Source organism: Carassius gibelio, chromosome A12 (assembly GCF_023724105.1).
Source record: "Carassius gibelio isolate Cgi1373 ecotype wild population from Czech Republic chromosome A12, carGib1.2-hapl.c, whole genome shotgun sequence".
Lineage (NCBI taxonomy): Eukaryota > Metazoa > Chordata > Actinopteri > Cypriniformes > Cyprinidae > Carassius > Carassius gibelio.
The window spans coordinates 3,914,083-3,930,084 of NC_068382.1; the positions used below are offsets into that span (position 1 = coordinate 3,914,083).

A 16,002-nucleotide genomic window follows, 5' to 3' on the forward strand; every position below is an offset into this window, starting at 1 on the left:
TATCATTACTACATTTTTACTGTGATTTAAAAAAAAAAATATAAGCTGGTGTGCGGTTCTTAACAAAGCCCCTTAACTATTTACAATTACTATAAACCACTAAATGTTGGTGATTAATGTTTTATTATGTTCAGAACATAACTTGAAAGGTTCAAAGCATGCACAGATTTGTTTTAATGGCCATAAATCTCCTCTATAAATCAATTTTATTAATGTTTTTGCAGTACACTAATTTGTTTCAAATGTGCATTATAATTTTAAATGTGTGTACCTTTTTTAATGGATTTTAGTGATAAAAAGTCCTATTTTGCCCTGTCAGGTCAATACTGAGATACTAATTATTATTATAAATTTTTTATATTTTTTGTAGTTACTATAGCATCACCATGACAAATATGGGAACAGCATATTTCTCCAAATTAAAACAGCAACATTACTCAATCATCAATCAAACGATGTAAACCATATTTCTTTATTAAAGATTAAGAAACTCCAAGCAGCATATTCATAAATAAAGTAAGAGTCTCCCTTAGATGTAATGTTACAGACTATGCTATGATACTGTTATATTTCATGGAATATTTAATGTTTTTTTCTCTGAAATCAAAGGGGCACAAGTGTAAGGCAGTGAAGACACTTAACCCTACAAATTACACATCCTTACCACCAATGTCGGCATCTCAAAGCCACTGGTTGTGTTACACAGTGTAATATATTACTTTGGTTCACATTAGTAACTACTTGGACAAATTATACAGAATGCAACCTTGATTTATGACTGACAAGCATGTGTAGGGTGAAATCTTCTCAGAAACTGGTCTATGTGCTCCACACTGACAAATGTCCTTCTCTTTATGAGTTGACAAATTGCAAATTCAGAGGGTTTGTGGAATGGCAACAGGAAAATATGCACAAGTCGCTGTAAATGGAGTAAGTGTATAAGGTTGTTCTGGTTTAGGTCACAAACATAATATGGTCTGACCCTCCTGAAAAACGCTTAAAAAACAGCAGATAAAAATAAATGTAAAAATTTCATTGTACAGTAAAAAATAATTAATATGTGTAATTGGAGTATTTAGAACTGCCTGTTTCTAAATAGATGAAGATGTTTGTGCAGTTGTGGGCGTACCAACATGGCTTCATTTACTCCAATCACATACTCCCCTTTTTTCATTAGGAAAAAAAAAAATAAATAATAATAATAAATCGCATGTAAATGTGTCCATGGACCACAAAACCAGTCTTAAGTCGCTGGGATATATTTGTAGCAATAGCCAAAAATACATTGCATGGGTCAAAATTATGTTTTTTTTTTTATTTTATGCCAAAAATCATTAGGATATTACGTAAAGATATTGTTCCATGAAGATAATTTTTAAAATTTTTACTGTAAATATATAAAAACGTAATTTGATTAGTAATATGCATTGCTAAGAACTTCACTTGAACAACTTTAAAGGTGATTTTCTTAATATTTAGATTTTTTTAACCTCAGATTCCAGATTTTCAAATAGTTGTTTCTTGGCCAAATATTGCCCTATCCTAATGATACATAAATAGAAAGTATCTATTCAGCTTCCAGATTATGTATAAAATAAAATTTCAAAAAATTTACCCTTATTTTACCCTGGTTTTGTGGTCCAGGGTCACAAATTATGAAAATCATTTTATTTACAAGTTGTTGTTGTTTTGTTGTTTTTTGTCTATACACCATGTGCAAAATGTTGTTCAGTTGTACAAAAAATAAATAAATAATAATAATAAAAGATTCTGTCAGAATATCAGAAAAGCAATGTTAATACAGCTCTTTCACAATTGACAGCATGAACTGGTGTAAAATAACGTAATAAAATTGTTTTCTCTGGGCTGGTTGTGCTCACGGGCTTATAGTTTCAAAATAGTCTGAAAATGCAGACAAAAAAAAAACAAAACAAAGGAAGAAGCTTTTGTTTTTTCATTTCAATGCTGCTTCCAAGATTGTAAGGATTTCGCTTGTCCTAGACAACAGTTCCGCCCAAGTTACTGCAATACTATTTTGAATGGTTAGCCTTTGCTTGTTCAGTATTCCATAATAAACAACATCAACTCAATGCAAGCAGATAAATCTATATCTGTAATCAAAAAGTAAAATCTGAAAAGGAAGCAAAATTAAAATGGCCTCACTGTTTGCACGTTGAAGAAGATTTATGACTGTAAAAGGGGTGCATAATTATCAGCGCTCAGTTTTTGGGTTGATCATCTAGTAACAAAATGTGGAGAGACATCTTTTAATTCGGCACTTAGAAAACAATCACAATGAATTTGAGTCTTTATCTATAGAGAACAAAATTCACAAAGCCATTCAAACAGTCGTTTTGAATTATTTTTATATGTCCTTTTTTGTTGCTCATTTGTTTTTGTAACTCAACTTCAAAAATTGAGAATATTCAAAATACACTTTTACTTACTTTGCTCTCTCAGTATTTACAAATATGTACAAGAAAAAATTATTTCTCATGTTTTTCATTTTTTTTCATAATAAAAATCTCTACGTACTACCCCCCCCCCCAACTTCTTTTTACACCACCACAGTTTCCAATGCTCCAACTGCTGCTTAGCTTCTTTCCTTTGAAAAGCAAGAGTGAGGCAGCCCATGATAATGATAACCTTAGATGGATGTACTATGCTCAGTTGCTTCTGGGATGTGTCCTCCTGGTACTGACTGGTAGGACATTGGCATGGGCATCTTGGCGGGACTCTGTCGGAACAAGCCCCCGTTGGGAGCCCTGTGTTTGCATTGGATGGAGGGCATGGTGGAGCTGCTGTGAGGAAGGGGCAGAGTGCTGCCAGGACCCTGGGTCAGCATCCTGCCCAACCCATGAACTTGCTCCGGGAGGAAGGTGTTCACAGACAGGCCCGTGCCCGGGTAGTCTCGCACAGCCTCCCGCTGCTGGCTGGGCGGCATGCTGCCGATGTCCAGGGCAGAGATCTCGATAGATGGTGCGGGGATCTGCTTGTGTGCCATGTCCTCGTCCATAAGACTGTTTATACGCCGATGCACCTGTTCCAGGTTCACCTCCTTGTCCTAGAGAGGGTGAGAGAAGAAAGGAGGGACAGAGAGGCTGAGATCTGCTTATTCCAGGAAGAGATTTTTGCTTTTAAGCTCCATGCAAGTAAGGCTTATTTGAGTTACTGCAGGGTGTTTTGCGAATTTACTTAAAAGTCCCACTTGGAAAGTTCAGGTAGTACAATCGTTTTTGAGAAGTTTTATAGAATGTGCGCCTTGAAATCAAATTTGGCAGTGGGCATTTTACACTTGAGTGACAAAAAAAATTCTGCCTTTACAGTTAACATCACTAACAAAATTAGTGCAAGAGCCAACCTGCATTTCATAAAAAAACATTATCATTAAAATGTACAGACATTTTTATGACTGCAGTCAGAGGTGTAGTGGTAAAAAAAGAGATGGATGAACCATAAATTCTGGCTTACCACATCGTGATCACGGTAAGGTGGGCCACTGCCTACCAGTGTATGTGAATCCTGATGACATCATTATAGGCTATCATTTGATATTACTACCAAGGGTATCACTGGTTGTTCCCTCATACAGTTCACCCAATCACTATTCAATTCATACATTAATCTAATGTCTGTAAAATTAAGTTAAAATGGAGAAAAACAGCTTAGCACACCACATCCTGCCAAGTAGCTGGTCACATTATAAGGCCTATAGACTAACCCTTTCAGACAAACCATTAAAATAAATTATTTTGTATGAATTCAATGTTTAGGTACCCAGTCTGAATGCTATAGCAAAAACAAAAACAACAAATGTTAAGAATATATTTATTAAATTTCTAAAATATTATTTTTAAATGTAGGATATCAAGTAAACACTAACCACAACTAAAGTGTAGCTACAAGAGTGGTCATGCTTCATTTAAAATCTGAGGATGATAGCTCTAAAATTATTCATTTTATAATTGTAAGACCTTATCATGGGAGGCTTTGGAGAAGTTTTAGAAAATCTTCAGATTGCAAAATGAATAGAAATGTTATTCTGTATGACAAAATATTTTACAAACATGTCATAAAATTATTATTTCTCCAAATGTGCACACCATTGGACTATATAGCCCTGGTGGATCATGGATACTGTATTATGTATACGAAAACAAATAAACCGGAGATGAGATGAATGGCTGCTGTATGAGTGATTTATATTCAAAAAATTTTATTTTTATTATTATTATTATCGACAGGTGATGTCCGAGTCTTTTATTCTTACTGTCAGTTTCATAGAAACGGAAAGAGAAAAGATTAGTTCATTTTGCTGAACGAGACTCAAAGATCCGAGTCAGTAAAATGATCTGAAATGGCGTGAATGGCAAATGGCGTTTACTTGCGTTGAGCCTCCACTACATCCCTGACTGCAGTTAACTGTCAGTTAAAACAGCATGCATTTTAAAACTGTGTGCTTGAAAAATATGTGGGTAAACAATTTAGCATGTAAAAGTGTTTTTAGTGAAGTTAGTTTCAAGCTCTTTTTTTTTGCCTTAAAAAAAAAGGAAAAGGAATTCATATAGTAATGGAAGTATATGCTGCATTCTGTGGTAAAATAACTTTGTTCACTATATATGTTTAATATAATATGAATTCGATTTTTTTTTTTTTTTTTGAGAAACTAAAAATGGCTCCATTGCTGGAACACAAAGAAATTGAAGACAGTAAAATCAAAGCCAAAGCTGAGAGACCCGTCTAACCCATTCAGATCCCGTCTAATCTGCAATTAATTTTGAATATTTATGTTTTGGAATCATGCAGAAGAAATACAAATTGGCTCCAGAACCCATGACTGTTATAGTAAAGCCACAAACTGTTGCACAAAATGATGTGTTAAGGTCTCACAACATATGTAGATTAATGAAGCTTTGTAGCATCAAATCCAAAGACATATTAGACTAATAAAGTTTTTGGGAGGAATATGGCAGGAGTTAAGGCTGGAATTGCAAAGCAATTGCACTGGCTAAATTAGTCTGTCTTGTTAGGTTGAAGCAGACTTCTCTTTACAAATATTTCCAGGGGGATACATGCTTTCGAACATTTCCCACAATCTCACCGCAGTTCAGTAATCCTATTTGTCTTAACTAATGAAGAGAGTTGGGTGAATTGTAGGGTATAATGACGTAAGAATACACACACACACACACACACACAATTGCATTCAATTTCAATTGAATTGAATTCAGACTCAATTCAAACTTTTTAGGGATGCATTGTTTCCCCCTGATCCGATAACTGTATTTGGATGTGCTGAAATATGCATGACTGGGAATTATCTAACTGTCTAACCAGATGCAATGACTTCCAAACTAAATATGTACACAAAATGAGATGCCAACATTTTTTTTTGCTGATGTTTTTTTTTTTATTCTTCCCTTAACTATTGCTACTACTGCATAGTGAATGAATCCAGAAATTACCAATTACTCCAAAATTCTCAGAGGTCACTCATCCTATTATACAGTGTATATATTCATTGTTTAATCATTCCACAATATTCAATAAAAAGATGGTAAATTGTGACTTGTACACTGCATCCAGAGGCCACAGTCAGTAAAAATGCAGTTTCAGAGACGGCATCTACTTGAACTGTGGTAAAGATAACCCTAACGCCTCTTTCACACATACTCTGTCTGCAGTGCGTATGCAATCCGTGTGCGTTACGTACGCAGTGCAGAAGCAGCACGGACTAATTTTGCTTTCACACAGGATGTGTTTGAAGTCTGATAGTGATCTGAGGCTGCTTACCACAAACACAACATTTATCCATTATTTTGATTTCAAATCAAACGTTGTTACTAAAAAAGCTTTTTCCGCATTGTGATTCTCTTATCACAGTACAGTAACAATCTTTCATAGACATTCGTTTAAACCTGTTTTTATACTACATGGTCAGTAAATAGCTATAAAAAATAAAAACATATTATTCATGCATTTGACTTCTAGGTTTGTATATTAAATTGCTCAAGCAAGAGGCAATACATTTAAACACAAGCAGTTAGCCTACTTTTGTTGTTAGGCTATCACAAATATTTAAAATTAAAACTCACCACTGACAGAAACAGTCGACTTGTGCTTTTTGCATTTAAGTCTTTATTACAAGCAATACTGCAGATCTTAAAAAACTTTGCTTGTCGACCTCCACAAGTGCATCTATTATGCTAACTGCCTTGTTTATCTAAAAGTGCACAATTTCTTGTTTTAAACCTAGCCAAAAATCCACGGGTTGACTATGAAACACAGCAGACTTTAATTGAATCGATTTATTGTGAAATTACTTCATTTCTGTGTCAATCCATGTTAATTTTTACAGCGAACAATGCACTGTCACTTTAATTCAGAGCTTGCGGCACAGCAAAAACCGAATCAGTGTGTAAACAATCACTGCACTGCTCAAGATGCACCGCTCCTGGACTGCAACCACGTTCAGTGTGAACGCTCTAATCTGTTAAAATGGGTGCGTAAAAGAATACACAACGCATACGCATACGCACTATGTGTGAAACAGGCATTGACTTTAGTGTCAATCATCAATGAAACTGAACAGGTTAATTTTTTAAATCAAAACCTGCGCTTTTCAATCTTAACCTCTTGAGACCCTGTGGCCTCATATGAGGACATTATATTTTTGTGAATTTCTCTGAGTCTGTTCATGCCACAGTTTTAGATCTGGATGTCCTGTACAGAGCACATTCAGGGCTTTTCAGAGATACCAAATGATTGGATGTTTCACATGACCACTCCCTCTCCTTGGTCATCAAAATGTCTGAAATTAATTTAGTGACACTCTTATAGAAATATGATAATATTTCTATAATATATTGTAGTTATCATTTAAATCTGTCTAATTTTTAAATTCTGTGTCATAAATCAACATCTCAGAAATATGTTATGGGGTTTCAAATCAAAATATGACTTTCTGTTACTAAACAGGACATTGATTTCATACATGTCCTCAGATGAGGACACCGGGACTAAACGCATGCTTATGACGCATTTTTGGAGACATAACAAATGAATAGAGAAAGAAATTATATTTCAATATTCTATGAAATATTATATATTATTATGAAAATCTTGACAATTATTACTCACATTATTACACTTCTTTTTTCATTACATGTTGCCCCAAAAACACATTTATATGCAAATTAGATTTAGTTTATAGATACATTGTATATAATTAGAAAACCCATTAATGGTAATTTTACACACATTTTGCAGAAAGAAAAATGTTATACTGAATTATTCTGTTATACCATAGTTGAGAATCATCTTTATACAAAGTTTGGTAAAAAAAAAAAAAAAAAAAATCTTGAACATTAAAAATTTATTGGTGATTTAAAAAAATCTATTGTTTTTGCCTATGCATTTTCATTCATGTCTTTTCATTTTTTTTTTAGAAATTGAGTCCCGATGTCCTCTGCCGAGGACATAACATAACTTTATAAATGAAATGCATGAATGCAGAGCACAAGGCTGCACTGGGAAATCCTGTGTGCGATGCATGACATGCAATGTGCATCTGTGCTTGCAAAGTGAATGAAACTGCTTTGCAGCATTTCACATCATGATAGACCCACTGTCCTCACATGAGGACATCTTTTTTCTGGGAAAACTACTTCCTGTACAAAAACAAATTTTAGGTATTATACTTATTAGGTCCTACATATCCCAAATAGCAAGAAAAATTATAAAATGCACAACAGGCAATCTCTCGGGTTTCAGGAGGTTAAGGAGATAAGGAGCGTGTGTACTAGTTTTGCTTCAGGCCATGCAATCATTTTCAGCTAGGTCTTGTTTAAACCCCCATGACTTTAATTTCGATTGTGATACTGTGATTTTCTTGTATGTTATACAAGAGGAGGAAAAATATCTGAAATCCAGGGCATTTGCTGCTCTACCAATGCTATTTGCAAAGCTACATTATTAACGGTAGAGGGATCTTGTTGCTAGTGCACCCCTAAACAATCACTTTGTTGAATTTGTTTCTCATGATCTTAAAACCCTTTTGATCTAAATGCTTTGCTTTTATTGATTGACATATGTTTTGTAGACAAATATAAATTAGGTCAAATTAATTTGTTTTCAAAACTAACTACGTTTTAACTAAAATGTTTTTAATTAACAAGTTGGAGCAGATATTGAAGTTAAAGCATCCAACAAGTATTAGCTAACACAGGAACGCTTTCCATACTTGTTTAAAAAGCATCCCTGTGTGCATCCTTACCTCTGTTTGAAGGAATACAAATGCATCAACGTGTGTTTAGTCATTTAGATTATAAGTAATAGCCTAATGACTCAACAAATAAATGGCACCAGTTAAACACTGGAAAATCATTTATCATCATTAATGTGGCATTGTGCTAATCGTTTAAAACAAATAAAAGTAAAATTCTAAGCAGGAAAAGCAGAGGTATCATTCTAAACCCAACACATCTTGGAAGGTGAATCAGCTAAATTAAGCAACTAAAACCCAAAATAAAGAAATACATCTTTATTGTTAGATGGCTTAATTCCCAGGTGATGGCTTAATTAACCATCTGGTCCGGTTAATTCCCAGCCAATCAAAGAAGAGGCCTACAATTCTATTCTGACCTGTGTCAATAGCTTCTGCTTCATCCCAGTCTCTTTCTCTGTCTGTCCAAATGTCCTTGCTCCCCTCCGATGAAGCAGTAGCAATATCATTATATGTCAATGGACCAGAAACCCTTGTCAGTCTGTAATCCTTAGTATCCTGCATGAGATCATAAAAAAAAAAAAAAAAATGAAGAATAAATGTAAAATAGAAAATACTGAGATTAAAAAAAAAAAAAGTAAAAATATCCATAAAAAATGTCCACATTGATGTCAACAAGGATGCCACAGGATGTCACACAGTAAATTACTAGGGATTATGGACTGTTTGGGGTTTGAGTTTTTTTTGGCTCTTTTTAGAATAACTGAGCATACAGACTCATGCAAGCATCACATTTGCGCACACTTTAGTTTACGGATCCACATCAACCTTGTACTAGTCTATTAAATGCAATTTCATTGGCAATGGATGAAGCCCTAGAAAGGCTTATAAAAGAGGGTATAAAGTGAAGCAATTAGTCAGATATTAAGAAGTAGGTCATTTCAAGAGAACAGTAACGTTAGACACTTAATTGCATTATGAAGGCACAGTTATGGGTATAAAGTGTTGTTTAAAACACTAAATGAGAGAAAGAACAAATTAAAAAAGGGAGAGAGGACCATAACAAGGTTGCTGAGGAATTTTCTGGTGTAGAATCATTAGTAATATTTGCCACTGCCAAGGTTTAAGGTGCTCTGAAACAACTCTGTATTTAAGGTGTTTTTTTTTTTTTTGTTGTTTTGTTTTTTTCAGCTCAAAATTCTGGCAATCATTTGGATGTTTAAATAACCGTAATAATAAAAAAGTAATAAAAAAATAAAAAGAAAACAGTTATATGAGTTAGCCTCTGCAGAAAACTCTGGTGTGAAAAAGTGCATACTATTCTTACTTAAGATTCAAACAAAAATCTAACTGGTGGAATATAGTACAGTAACTCTTATCCGAAACCTTGACTGCCTAGGTACACTTCAAGACTTAATAGTCATGTCACAATGTAAACATTTATCCATAAGGTATGATTAAATACCTTATTTTGGACAAACTCTAAAGCATTACTGCATTTAATGCATTGCAATGAGCTAATTTTTTTTTAAAGGTCCAAGATAGTGCTTATTAAATATATACGTCCAATACTGAAAATCAAATAACTTTTGTACTATGTATTTTTATATATCACATTTTAAATTACCAAAATGCTAACTGCAGTATTGGAATTGGTGACACATGGCTCAATAAGCAGAACCTAAGATTTGCTATCTGCGTAGTGTGTTTTACATCAACCACTGCTGGATGCTACCTTGAAAGGCAGTTGCCTATGCAGACAGTACATGGCAACTCACTAAGGTTTTAAGCAGAGCTTTTATGTTCCGAAACAGTCAAAACTCCACAATCACAACTTATTAGTAAATGTGACATTCTAGACTGTAAAGCCTGCTTCATTAAGGGCACTGTGCACAAACCAAGCACACATAAAATCTGTTGTTAATTTTAAATGGGCATGGGGACCAATTTTGATTTCATCAGGGCACACCTATAACTGTGTATACTGGAGCTCAACTAAATCAGGGCTCGCGTCTGCTGCGGGATCCTTAAAGTAGAGTGTGGCAGTGTCCTCTCCCTGCTCTGTCTTCCTCGCCCTGAGCTCGGTCACCTCTTTGGGCTGCTCTTGCCGACAGCGATTGCTGTTCCACCACATTTCCAGGGCAGCCACCAGACAGGCCAATAGGAGCCCTGCTGCTAGGATGCAGAAGACGCCGGCGAAGCTATGAAGCTTGAGCGAGCGGCCATCCGGTTGGGCATTACTGTGGCTGTTGAGGTCACAGCGGCCAGTCCGAGGCCACCACTTCTGTTTCAAGACATCCAGGTCTCCTTTCTCCTGCAACTCCAGAATCCTGTGAAGGATGACAATCAAATGTACTTATTTTATGTGAAGGTTTTCTTATGGTTGGTTTCTTACTTTCCTCTCAAATTATATGAATGCAGCCTTGGGCATGCTAGCCAATCAGTAAACTTGTAGGTGCCTCTCTATATATGTTGACCAATAGCTGATGAGGAAGTGTTTGAAAAACTGTTTAGAAATGGTTGTTATGGATGGCACCTCTAATTTAGTTGTTCTTTGCAGCACCACAAATAACACAATCGTATGGAGAAAATACAACTGGTGCTGAGTTTGTATGGATTTATCCAATGTGAATTCTATGAAAACATATGATTTTTTTGAAAAAAAAACAAAACAAAAACAAACAAACAAACAAGAAACCATGAAGGTCTTCCCCTAACTGGACTTGTAAACATAACCGTCACTGGGGCATTAGCAGTTTGTATAAAATCATGCAAACAAGATTATCCAAAATAGCAACCAAAAAAAAATAAAAAAAAATAAAAGTAAAATAGTTACAAATTGCCATAAGATTGTGCTGGACCAACTGGCAACCACCTAGCAGCTATTCATAACACCATGAGGAGGGCAAGGCAATGCCCTTTTCTAGATGCACAAAAAACACTACAGCTTAATGTCTCACCTTGAGCAGATTAAATGTTTATACATTTTATAACTTTGGTGTTACAAACAAAAACTAGGAAAGTAATGACGTTTAAGAAAAGAAAAAAAAAAGAAAAAGAAAAATAAATATTTTTTTTTTTTTGTAAGTTAAATTGTTTGAAGTGAAGGGCACCCCCACAAGTGTTACAGGTGTTTCACTCACTTTAATATAAAATGTAACATACAGAAACATGCAAGGGGGCTACCAACAGATGCGAGTGTCAGAGAGAACAGATAATGATTGGCCACAAAGCAAAATGGTAAGATAAATTCTTCACTTAAGAAGACATGACATTATGCTTCACTATGTAATAACCTGCAAGCTTCTTCCCAGCTGCCTCAGAATGCATTTCCCCAGTTACCCTAGGCCTTTTTTCATTTTTGGAGATTTCTGCCATTCTTTCATAAGATGACAGAGTGTAGATAGTAAAGTAGAAGTGAGAGAGGGGAAGTGAGATCAGGGCCCAATTTCACAATATTGTAAGCTCATCTTGAGCTAAAACAAACTAACAAACAAATAAATTACTCTTTATAATTATTAATTATAATTATTAATAAAATTCTATATAAATTGTAATTATAAATGGTTTCTCAACATAAAAGGTTTTATGCAACTTGGAGCAGGATTTGAATCTCAGGTCCCTTGAGTCAACTGGTCAGCCTTCCAGTACACTTTTTTTAATGTTGGATGTCACATGTTCCCAGTTTTGTCTTGTGCTTGGAACTTAGTTTCTTGTGCCAGTGTGTAGTCTTTTGTAGTTTCATTTCTGTTTTGTTACCCTTGATTGTGTCCCCAGGTGTCCCTTGTCTCTTTGTTTAACCGTTCGTGTTTAAGCCCTTTGTTGTGTTCGATATCACCCACTATACCCTCATTCACTATTCCCTACATTAGTTCACTAATGTAGTCTAGCAGAAGGACTGAATAAAAACGAGTGCACAAATTTGTATGTTGAGTGCACCAGAAAGGCTGCTACTTTTGCATAGTTTGTGGTTGTTGTTTAATAATCATTATAAAACTTTGCAAACTGACAGATCCAGTAGTAATGAAAATTATCTTGAACCCTGACAAAGAAATTAGCACGTATAAACTATACAAAACATATTTAATAGTTAGTTATAAAGAAATGTATGACACTTTACTCAGATTGGACAAGCAGTTTAGAAAGTGAATGGATGATCATCCATTTGACACTTATTTATTTGACACTGGGTATTGCTGATGGTTGGGTCATGCTAATATATTCTATATAGATCAATACAGAGTGAGTGAGAAGGAAAACAAAGATCTTTATCCAGCTTAACAAAATCCAAAGGCAATGCAATTTAACAATTTTAATTGGTTACAAGTGAATGTGTCAAGCTTTAGACAGTCTGTTGGCATCTGCTACATTCACAAAGGGATCAATTTGTAATGCATGTTGAACTAATCCCAAGAAACAACTGGGAATGTAAAATCAAGGCTTTGTGTGCAATAAGACTGTCTTTGAGCTGTGGGAGATTCAAGGTACCTGTGATAATGTAAGTTATTTATGTGGTAACTGGATCAGGTTAATGAAATACATTTGAAACATGTCTGCAGAATCTTGAAATGTTATTGCATGTTATTGTAGGTCTTAAAAACTTTCACAAAACGACAGAATATATATTATATCATTCTATAAAAAAAATAATTATTAAAATATTTTGCTACAACACAAGCTTTTTCAGTAGATATAGAACTCTTCACCATACAACTCATCAAATTTCCCAAAGCACGGTCAACTTAAAATAATTATGACAATACCGTTTGCTTGAACAACGGATACTCCTTATACTATCTGCATGTTATTTTTATGAGGTGAAACGTACGTTTTAATAGGAAGACAGGCAATACTCACTTTTGGGAGATGAGGTCTCGGTAAGGACTGCCATGCTGCATGGCGAATCCATAGCCTTTGCTGCTCATGCTGTTGCCAGCTACAGTGATGGTGCAGTCATCATCTGTCAATGCTGCATACTCCACCACGGCCATGTCCCACAAGAATGCATACGGTCCTTTTTTGGCCTGCAAAAAATAACAAAAAACAAAAACAAATTCCAGCATCATTCTTAAGGTTGATTTAAAGAGAGTTTTCTGACTAACACGCTTAATCATCTTTTAAGGTGTATTGGGATTTCAGTATAAAGGCCCACTGAAACCATGAACGGAACTACAGGTGCTGGTCATATAATTAGATTATCATCTAAAAAATTATTTATTTATTTATTCGAATTCCATTCAAAAAGTTAAACTTGTATATTATATCCATTCATTACACACAGGCTGATATATTTAAATTGTTTATTTCTTATCATTTTGATGAATATAACTGACAACTGAGGAAAATCCCAAATTCAGTGTCTCAGAAAATTTAAATTTTACTTAAGACCAATGTAAAGAAAGGATTTTTAGAAATCTTGGCCAACTGAAAAGTATGAACATGAACATTTTTTTTCCACAATCCTCTCCAGGGTACGGTTATCCCTATTGCTTGTATACTTTATTCTACCACATCTTTTCCTTCCCTTTTCCTCTGTGAACAGCCAGTCTCTTTTGCAATGACCTTTTGTGTCTTTCCCTCCTTGTGCAATGGTCGTCTTTTGGACAACTGTCAAGTCAGCAGTGTAACGGAAACAGGTCAATTTAGCTCAAAGGGAATCATTTAAGATTTTAAAGGGAATTTGAACAGAATCACTGTTTCACGGCTGGTCACGGAGACGCCCTGCGATTCAGTGAACTAGCCGTTTAACATCAAATCTGCGCTGGATACTAATATCCAAACTATAGTGAAACACTATCAATTAGCACAGTAACAAGATTGGCAGTTTAAGACATTAACTTGTAAGCACAAAACACAGGATACTTCTCTTTTCAATATGAATAAGGCTTCATTAGATAAATCTAAGACATATAAACTAATCTAACAAATAAACGCACGCACACACACATTCACACAAGTTGCAGGAAGATCGAAAGTTAGGAAAAGATGAGTTTAAGACAATGGAAATATGGAATTCCAAGTTTACAGCAATACGTTAAATTGCATAGACACAAACAACCATCAATCACGTAATTAGCCCTTGCATTGAGTTCCTCAATGTGACTAAAATTATATTAGATACACCAGCACAACAAATATCTGGGGATACGTTGCCTTCGTTTCCTGTGAAAGGTTCTCCCGTTGAAAGGGGTATCCCGGTGTCGATGATTGGCTGGAAGTTCAGTAGTGCAGTGACGTCTTGGGAAGCCCGTGGTTGTTGGGCGTTGGCTGAAAGTGCAGAGTCGTGTGCGCTGGTCGAAGTTGAACGGGCATCCGAGGTCAGGCGTCGGAGACTCGACGTTACAAAACTTAACTCAGAACACGAAACTCTCAAACGGAAAAGAAAAGAAATAAAGTTTGACGAGACTAGGTTGTGTTCTTTCTCATCGTGGCATAGTAGCAGCAGGCAGGCCGAAGCACGCAGGAACCGCGCTCAAACAGTGATGACTAAGCTGCATGGCTAGAAGCTACAAGCTAGCAGAAGCATAGCTAGAGACTAGAAACAGACATGGCTAATAGCAGCAGCTAGGGACTAAAAGCCGACTAAAAGCAGACTGAAAGCCCGCATGACTGATAGCACAAGCAAGACTAGAACTAAAAAGCCAAATTTCATGGTGTCCAAAGTATTTAAACTTCCTCTTCCCACGAACAATAACTTTGACAATCTCTTCTTTGAATTAAAATTGTCAATAATTGTTCTATTTGTGTTAATGTTGAAAGCTGTTGTGTGAACAAGTTGGTTGGTTATCCCCTTACGAAAATTAACCATGGTTTTACTACAAATAAAACCAAAAAACCATGGTTACTGTAGTTAAACCATGGTAACCACAAATTAACCATGGTTTTGCTATATTAACCATAGTTTAACCATGGTATTTGTAGTAAATTTGTGGTTTTACAAATGGCAGTCAATACGCCAAAAAACTTACTACAAACTGGTTACTACAGTTTTACTATAATAAAACCATGGTTATTTTTCGTAAGGGTCTTGCTTGGTTCTTGTGGCACTAGAACTGATTTATGACTTCCTGAGGAGTTCATCTCTCGTTTCAATGCACACAGCTCTGATAGACTCTTTAATTTGTCTGGTTCGACTCATTTCTGCTACAGCAGTCTCTTCCCCATGATTGTGTAGCCTACAGAACTATACTGAGAGACCATTTAGGTGTTTTTAGTTAATTAGCTGATTAGAGTGTGGCACCAGGTGACTTCAATATTGAACCTTTTCACAATATTCTAATTTTCTGAGATACTGAATTTGGGATTTTCCTTAGTTGTCAGTTATAATCATCAAAATTAAAATATATAAATCAGTCTGTGTGTAATGAATGAATATAATATACTAGTTTCACTTTTTGAATGGAATTTGTGAAATATTCTAATTATATGACCAGCAGCTGTATATTAGTTTTAACTGTTCAGTCTGTGCTGCAGTTGCCTTTCAGTCGGTCACGTTCGACGTTACAAATGGGATCTCGCCCGAGAGCCCAATCACTTTCGAGTGGTACAAAACCAGCCAATGGTACACAAAATACCTTGGTCTGCGGGATTTGCATCTCGGGCTCCACCCCGCAGAGCGGGTATAAAAGGAACAACGCGAGCAACTCGCATTCAAGCTTTTGCTTCGGAGCCGAGCACATCGGGTGCTGCTTTCACCGGAGTGCTACAAGCAAGAGCTGGTGTTGGTCTGACGGCACGATTCAGCGGTTCATCTGGGTTTCCTGCGACAGCTCCCGCGT

General features: G+C 35.7%; 1 protein-coding gene across 1 annotated transcript in view; it reads right to left on the reverse strand.

The window, feature by feature from the left end:
- Nucleotides 1-458: 458 nt before the first annotated feature.
- grid1b (glutamate receptor, ionotropic, delta 1b) overlaps nt 459-16,002 on the reverse strand; it is a 375,427-nt gene continuing 359,883 nt past the window's right edge. Inside the window, 5 exon segments of the mRNA XM_052610800.1 lie at nt 459-3,064; nt 8,644-8,677; nt 8,679-8,782; nt 10,314-10,554; nt 13,082-13,248. Of these exon segments, the coding sequence (XP_052466760.1) occupies nt 2,648-3,064; nt 8,644-8,677; nt 8,679-8,782; nt 10,314-10,554; nt 13,082-13,248 (963 nt within the window). The 3' untranslated portion in view covers nt 459-2,647.